General features: G+C 52.2%; 1 protein-coding gene across 2 annotated transcripts; it reads left to right on the top strand.

Moving 5' to 3' along the window:
• The first annotated feature begins 2,539 nt into the window (after window positions 1-2,539).
• FOS (FBJ murine osteosarcoma viral oncogene homolog) lies at window positions 2,540-5,674 on the top strand. 2 transcript variants are annotated; one of them, XM_006884667.1, is made up of 4 exons: window positions 2,540-2,881; window positions 3,622-3,873; window positions 4,275-4,382; window positions 4,505-5,674. In XM_006884667.1, exons 1-4 carry the CDS (start codon window positions 2,741-2,743, stop codon window positions 5,144-5,146), a joined length of 1,143 nt encoding a protein of 380 aa, XP_006884729.1. In that variant the 5' UTR covers window positions 2,540-2,740; the 3' UTR covers window positions 5,147-5,674. The 2 variants fall into 2 exon arrangements, with proteins under 2 accessions (XP_006884729.1, XP_006884730.1); XM_006884668.1 differs by lacking the exon at window positions 4,275-4,382 and having other exon boundaries at window positions 2,595-2,881; window positions 4,505-5,360.
• Window positions 5,675-8,121: the final 2,447 nt, after the last annotated feature.

The raw sequence follows: 8,121 nt of genomic DNA, 5'->3' as shown, positions 1-8,121 counted from the left end.
GTGCGGTTGGCACAGGATAGAGCAGGGTTTAGGGCTGTTGTGCATAGGGTCGCTATGAGTCGGAAACGACTCGATGGCACATAACAACAACAACAGTGACTCTATCATGGTGCCAGGCAGGAAAGAGTTAAGTTAGCTAGAGGAGACAGGCACACCCAAACTTCTCCCTCTTCTCTTCCTCTTCTCCTCTCTTCTCTCCTCTCCCCTCCCCTCCCCTCCCCTCCTCTCCTCTCTTCTCTTCTCTTTCCTCTCCCCTTTCTCCCCTCTCCTCTCTTTTCATTTCCAAAGGCAGGATAAGTAATAATTGAGATAAAACCTGGATATAAAATCTTAACAACTTTAGGTATTGGCCTGAGCAGCTTCAAACTTGGAGCAGAAGTAAATCATATCATCCTAGGTTTTCACTGAAATGGCCCTGAGACCCAATTAGGAATAGGGGGGCCAGGCCAGGTTCAGGAATTCAAAGCTTGACTATCTCTCAGAATCTAGTAATGAGAACGATGAATGTGTCTTCCGAACACTTCTCCTTTATCTCCCCTTCCTTGCTCCCCAATATCGAGGGGGAATGAAGTAGCTTGATGGAGTTAAGTTTGACAGAATTAGAAGAAAGAAGGTCACAGAACAGCTTTGGCTCTCAGAGCTCTGATAAGTCTGTGTTTATATACTATGTGTTTTTCCTTTTCTTAATAAGTGAGAAAGAAAGAAAAAACCAAAAAAACAAAAACCAAAAAACAACCCCAAACCAAAACACCTACATTCCCACCGACATAAACCAGTGACATACAATGATGAAATTCTGTTTTCACCTCCGTCTGTGACTGGGAATGCAAAAATAGTAAGTGACCCAGTTCCACGAATCCCCGCCTGCCTCTCCGCCCTCCCCGCTCGCTCTGCGCTCAGATCTCTAAGAATGGAGGTTGGTTAATGCACAGCGGGGCAGGAGCGGCGCTCGGCCCCCTGACCCAGCGGATGATGTCAGGCGGCTACAGCGGCCGCAGGCGGCCCGGGGAGGCCTCGGCCTCTAGGGAGCGCAGAAGGCGGGCGGCTTCGCTGGGCCGACGGCGCGCCCGGTCGTGCGGCGTCGCCTGGAGACGGCCCTGGCGGCGCTGTGTTGCTGTAAACAGCCGCTTCCCTGTTACTATCTATAGCAGGATCGCCTGGCTCCGGGGTGCGGCGGCGGGAGGCAGGCCCGCCGCCAGGCTCCCTGCGCGCCCAGAACGACCCGCCCGCTCCCTAACCCCGCCTGGCCCGCCGCGCCCCTCTCGAGGTGCCCCCCAGAGGGCTGTGACCCTCCCCACACCCCCAGGCCCAGGGTGAGGTGGCCAGGGCGCTGGGGCTGAACCGGGGCAAAGTGACCCTGGCTGTCCTTTCCAGCCAGGGGAGGAAATGAGGGAAGTCTGGGGGCGCGGCGTGCTGCGGAGCACCTGGCTTCCCCTAAGTCTGGTTTTCCAGGTCATGGTCTAAGGCCGGGGCGCTGCTGGGCATGGTCCCTCCAGCGCCTCCATCGTTCCCCCTCCAAATCCGCGCTGGAAAATCACCCGCTGCGTGCTTCCTGGCGGGACCGAACCACCCCACCCCCTCCACAGCTCCTTCACTGGACCTGCGCTCCCCAAGAAGCGCACACCCCCAGTTACCCAGAACGAACACCCCAGCCCAGGTTACGTACCCCTAGCCCAGTTCAGGATAAGGCCAACCACCCCTTGCAGGAAGGTTTTACAACAATGTTTACCTGCTGATGTCCCTAGGGACTTGATCCTCATGTGTGGTCTAGGAAAAAAAGAACGCACTGTCTTCCTTAGAAACACAAATGAAATTAAAATACCCAGCATCGTAGACAAAGTAGGTTATCGTAGTCCCTTATTTTGGATCCCCCGACTTTCTGCTTCTAAACGCAGTAACAAGTCCTAGGGTGCGCAAACACCGAGGACAGAGGGAAGGGAGTGAGGGTCTGTTTCCACATTTGCACAGAACTGGGTCTAGAACTGGGGGTGGGCTGGGGACGCATTCTTTCTAAGACGACGCTTTAAGCGCTCGGGGTCGTGTACCTGTTTCTCCTCTACCTGAGCGTCACAACTGGCTTGGGGTTCAGTACCGCTGGCAAAGAGGCATCCCACCCCCACCCGGGGAACAAGAGTCCGCATTGACCAAGGTGCGAATGTTCTCTCGAGTTCTTCGCCTTGGCCGCCCCCTCCCCCGCCGCGGCCCCCTCCTCCCCCCGCGCTGCACCCTTGGTGTTGGCTTCAGCCCGCTAGCAGTTCCCGTCAGTCCCTTCCCACCGTGTACAGGATGTCCATATTAGGATATCTGCGTCAGCAGGTTTCCACGGCCGGACTCTGAGCCCGTGGGGGGAGCCGTCTCCAAAGCGCTCGTTTGAAGGGTCATGGGACCCCCAAGACACATGTTACTAGATGCTCATGGGATAAAAAAATACCAGACAGAGACCTGGGGGCTAGGAGTTCGGCAGAGGCGGGGAGACAGCTACAGTGGCTGGGGCCACCCCTCTGGCTCCACAATGGTTTGGTCCATGACGCGAGGGTTCATTCATAAAATGCTGTTATAAAAGCAGCCGCTGCGGCGCCTCGTACTCCAACCGCGTCTGCAGCGAGCATTGGAGCAGCCGAGACAGAGCCGGCGGCGCGCAGCGAGCGAGCAGTCCCCGCGCTCCCACCCAGCTCTGCTCACCGCTCCCACCTGTCTCCGCTCTCGGCCCTCGCCCTCCAGGCTTCACCTCCTCGCCACCATGATGTTCTCAGGTTTCAACACCGACTATGAGGCCACCTCTTCCCGCTGCAGCAGTGCTTCCCCGGCCGGGGACAGCCTCTCCTACTACCACTCGCCCGCCGACTCCTTCTCCAGCATGGGTTCCCCGGTCAATGCGCAGGTAAGGTGGGCTTTGCGCCGCTGCGGGGTATCGGGGCTCTGGGTGGCCGGGGAGGAGACACCGGGGCGGGATGCTCAGGAAGACAGATCTTCTCACCTTTGGAGAGGAGAGCGTGCCTGGGAACCCAGGACTTCCGAGCGCACACACGCACACTTGTCATATAGTAAGACTTGGTTCCCTCCTTTTGCTGCAGGCTCACTCTAAACAGTGACTGGTCTGAGCTGTAGAGCAAAGTCTCTGGCATGTGCTGGGACAAAAACAGGTTCCAAATAACTAACTAGAGCCTCACTTCCTAAGAGAGGGGGGTAAAAAAAGGGCAACCGTCCCCCACCACCCCGCAGCCTGGATAAGGGAGGAGGGGCCGGGGAAGAGGGTGCAGCAGGCGGGTGTGTAAGGCAGTTTCATTGATAAAAAGCGAGTTCATTCAGGAGACTCCGGAGCGGCGCCTGCGTCAGCGCAGACGTCAGGGATATTTATAACAAACCCCCTTTCAAGCGAGTGATGCTGAAGGGATAACGCGAACGCAGCAGCGGGATGGAGGCGAAAGGCACTGCGCTGCGGATATCTTGGGAGGAAAGGGGGAGACCTTTCGACCGGGATGAAGGACATAGGAGAGGGCAGTGTTCTGCCGCTCCTCCGGCCCGCTTCCTGCTGCATGCGGCACTGGGAACTGGGCTCGACCCACCTGTGTCTGGAAGCTCCTCGCTCACGTCCGCTTCCCCCCTTCTCTTTCGTTCTAGGATTTCTGCACCGATCTGGCTGCCTCCAGTTCCAGCTTCATCCCCACGGTGACTGCCATTTCCACCAGCCCCGACCTGCAGTGGCTGGTGCAGCCCACCCTCGTCTCCTCCGTGGCTCCATCGCAGACCAGAGCCCACCACCCTTATGGAGTTCCTGCCCCCTCCACTGGCGCTTACTCCAGAGCTGGTGTCGTGAAGGCCGCTACAGGAGGCCGAGCGCCAAGCACTGGCCGGAGAGGCAAAGTGGAACAGGTGAGGCGCTCCTCCGTAGCACTTTCCCTCCATTGACAGGGCCACATAGAGGTGCAGAGAGTGAAGTCAATTGGTGGAGAACTGACTGCCCCATTCAGTATCCCAAACGCTGGCACCAAGTTAGACCCTGGGTAGTCCCACCCTAAAGAAGAACCCTAGCAAGTTCTTCCCTAATAGTTTCCTGTCTCATACTTTTAGATGGGGCTTTTCTTTGTTCTTTTGCTGGGGCCCTTACTTTAAATGCAAGTCACATTCGTCCTGCAACTAACTGCAGGTTAGACATGGCTTCGCAGACGAGGTGCCAGGAAATTGCATAGTGACAAGGGCCAGTTTCTCTGGATTTGTGAGCAGAGGTATGGTTGACTTGGTTACTCAGTGTGGCTCTTCTCCTGCTATTTCAGCTGTCTCCAGAAGAAGAAGAGAAAAGACGGATCCGAAGGGAGAGGAATAAGATGGCTGCAGCCAAATGCAGGAACCGGAGGAGGGAGCTGACAGATACACTCCAAGCGGTAGGTACAACTCCTCTCTCCCTCCTTTTGCAAACTTGAGGGGAAAGTTGGAAATTGGGCCCGAGGAAGTGGGTCTTTGAGGAAGCCTGTGTCTTATGCTGCTTCCTTTCCTCTGTGTGCAGGAGACAGACCAGCTGGAAGATGAGAAGTCTGCTCTGCAGACCGAGATTGCCAGCCTGCTGAAGGAGAAGGAAAAACTGGAGTTCATTTTGGCTGCCCACCGGCCTGGCTGCAAGATCCCGGATGACCTGGGCTTCTCCGAAGACATGTCTGTGGCTTCCCTCGATCTGAGTGGGGGTCTGCCTGAAGCTGACACCCCAGAGTCTGAGGAGGCCTTTGAGCTGCCCCTCCTCAATGACCCGGAGCCCAAGCCCTCGCTGAAGCCAGTCAAGAGCGTCAGCAATATGGAGCTGAAGACTGAGCCCTTCGATGACTTCCTGTTCCCAGCATCTTCCAGGCCCAGTGGTTCCGAGACCGCCCGCTCTGTGCCAGACATGGACCTGTCTGGCTCCTTCTATGCAGCAGACTGGGAGCCCCTGCACGGTGGCGCCCTGGGGATGGGGCCCCTGGCCACAGAGCTGGAGCCCCTGTGTACCCCTGTGGTCACCTGCACTCCCAGCTGCACCACTTACACGTCTTCCTTCGTCTTCACCTACCCCGAGGCTGACTCCTTCCCCAGCTGTGCTGCAGCCCATCGTAAGGGCAGCAGCAGCAATGAGCCCTCCTCTGACTCGCTCAGCTCACCCACGCTGCTGGCCCTGTGAACAGGCAGGGAAGGGGAGGCAGAGGGCACCCACACATGCCGCTGCCTGAGCCGCTGCATTACAGAGAGGAGAAACGCCGTCTTCCCTCGAGGGTTCTCGTAGACCTAGGGAGGACCTTTTCTGTGCGTGAATCACACCAGGCTGGGGGCCTCGAGAACTTGCAAGCATCCCACACGTGGACTCGAGTCCTTACTTCTTCCAGAGATGTAGCAAAACGCATGGAGTGTGTATTGTTCCCAGTGACACCTCTGAGAGCTGGTAGTTAGTAGCATGTTGAGCCAGGCCTGGGTCTGTGTTCTCTTTTCTCTTTCTCTTTAGTCTTCTCATAGCATTAACTAATCTATTTGGTTCATTATTGGAATTAACCTGGTGCTGGATATTTTCAAATTGTATCTAGTGCAGCTGATTTTAACAATAACTACTGTGTTCCTGGCAATAGTGTGTTCTGATTAGAAATGACCAATATTCAACTAAGAAAAAGATACAACTTTATTTTCTAGTAGGTAGAGATAACTAGCTATATCCATGTACTGTAGTTTCCTTCAACATCAATGTTCATTGTAATGTTACCGATCATGCATTGTTGAGGTGGTCTGAATGTTCTGACATTAACAGTTTTCCATGAAAACGTTTTATTGTGTTTTTAATTTATTTATTAAGATGGATTATCAGATATTTATATTTTTATTTTATTTTTTTTCTACCTTGAGGTCTTTTGACATGTGGAAAGTGAATTTGAATGAAAATAAATCTAAGCATTGTTTGCTTATTGTTCAAAAACATTGTCAATAAAAGCATTTAAGTTGAATGCGACCAACCTTGTGCTCTTTGTGTTCTGGGAGTTTGGTTAAGATTCTGAAGGGTAACCAGTCTTTCAAGAAGGGTTGCTGCCAGAGGCTGACACACCCACCTTTTTGATCCCTTATCAAAAAGGACAGGGAAATGCTAGGGCTGCGTATGGAATATTTTACAAACACCTGTCTTTGTTTCATGATGTTAAGATTCTCTGCTGAATTTGGAGGGAGGGAATGAAGCACAGGACCACTTTTGGTTAATTGGGGGGCGGGGAGGTGTACCTAAATCCACTGTGCTACTAATGAACAGATAGGTCTTGATTTTACTGAAAACTTTTCATCAAAACAGAATTAAGCTTTGAACAATCCACTTGAACATGTTACCATCACAAAAGCACACAAAGGGCTATTCCTACCTTATCACTCAAACCCACTGTCAACCAGTGAATTTCAACTCATAGGGAGGGATCCCACAGGACAGAGTAGAACTGAGCTTTCCAAGGCTGTGTTCTTTAAGGAAGCAGATTGTCACATCTTTCTCTCTAGAGCAGCTGCTGGATTTGAACCACTTCCCTTGGGGTTAGCAGCTGAGTGCTTTGACCACTGGACCACCAGGGCTCCTACTCCTACCTCAAAGGAAGGCACATTAAACAAGGGTGAGGACAAAGAGGTTTCTCAGTCTCCAAATTGGGTTTAAAATCTTGACTTCCTCATTCACATATTTACCTTGTAATAGTTGGTTTTTAAAACCCCATTTTCAGTCCAAATTGTATTATTACTTAGTTGTCAGAAGGGAAGGAGGGCTGGAGTCCTATCTCTTAGTAATAAGCCCATGGTAATTCCTGAAGATTCTTGAACACCACGTGCCTGCCTGACATGACTTTTCACTTGTGCTGGGTGAACAGAAAGCCAGCCTTGAGAATGTAAAAGAGATTGCAAACAGTACAAATAATGGCTGATCGCTCAGTAAATACAAAGTTGCTCAATAAGGAGAAGTCAACACGACTCTGAATAAGCATTAGATGAGAAGCTTTATTGTCTTAAAGAAGAACATGACCTTTGTGTGGGCCACCTCTGGTAATGGGGCACTTAGACGCAGATGTACAGACCACAAGCAAAGAAAGGAGTGGGCACCTTTCCCGCCACGCAGGCACCAGGCTGGAAAGCCAGAGACTGCTTCCACACACACTATGCTCAGCAGGAGTTTCGGTACCAGTCTGGCGAGAATAAAAATCAGAGGCCGGCTCTGGGGAGCCACGCTCAGTCAAGTTTCAGGTTTGAATGTCAATGACAGTTCCATGGAAGCTTGGTACTCTTGCCCATGGTCTTTCTACTTCTTACATAATTGGTGACCTCTGAAGGCAGTTTGCTTCAGGTTCTGAAGAGCACTTATGTATCACACACCACTTGTGTGGCCTTTTTTCTTTTCTTTTTTCTTCTCCATACTCACATTGTTTGCTGTTCTGTTCTGGAAGCCTTCGGGGATGATCTAAACTAAATACAGAATTTATATAATCAACATCCAGATCTGAAATAACAAGGTGACAGACCCTGTAGGGACACCAGCTGGCTCTCTGAAGTGTTTGATAATAATAACCTGTGAAAGGAGATCTCCCGGGCAGAGAAGGGCAACTGGACCTCCAGCCCTGGACGCTGACCTGCTTCTGGGGACTAGTGGCCTTGGCAGTCCTGCCTTGACCATCTGACCAAAGAAAGAACATTGCTATCTCTTTGATAGACACTTCCAGTTTACCACAGTCCAGCTGAAAATGGGCTCATCTATTGACAAGACTGCAGCAAAGGTCCAGGGAATAGGATTGGCACACAGAGATGCCCTTTAATAGGCTTCTCATAGGCCACTGAGTCTCCCATGCAGTTGCCACACTTCCTGTTGACCACCAGCCTCAGTGGGATAAGAAAGGAATTCCCTTTCTTTCTAGCCAAAGGGTCATTTTCAAACCCCTCTTTACTGACTCAGGATTCAACTGCTGGGGAGGACTGAAACTGGGAATATCAACTGCCCTTTGGGGACAAACTCAAACCCTTTTCAACCACATAGGACCTCTCATCGGTGTTAAGGATGCCACTGCTTAGGGCACTGCTATCCAACACTTAGGGTCATTTCCTGTGGAGGCCATGAGAGACTTAGCTCAGTGCCTGGCACACTCAGTGTCAGATTTC

The sequence above is a fragment of the Elephantulus edwardii genome, unplaced genomic scaffold (genome assembly GCF_000299155.1).
Source record: "Elephantulus edwardii isolate Elephantulus edwardi_28Jun2011 unplaced genomic scaffold, EleEdw1.0 scaffold00037, whole genome shotgun sequence".
NCBI lineage: Eukaryota > Metazoa > Chordata > Mammalia > Macroscelidea > Macroscelididae > Elephantulus > Elephantulus edwardii.
This window is presented reverse-complemented; position numbering and strand designations above follow the sequence as displayed.

Excerpts from the sequence above, each read along its gene's own strand:
- FOS (XM_006884667.1), top strand. The coding sequence starts at position 2,741 with ATGATGTTCTCAGGTTTCAACACCGACTATGAGGCCACCTCTTCCCGC. Across the intron at positions 2,882-3,621 it reads GTTCCCCGGTCAATGCGCAG|GATTTCTGCACCGATCTGGC; the intron begins GTAAGGTGGGCT and ends CTTTCGTTCTAG. Across the intron at positions 3,874-4,274 it reads GGAGAGGCAAAGTGGAACAG|CTGTCTCCAGAAGAAGAAGA; the intron begins GTGAGGCGCTCC and ends CTGCTATTTCAG.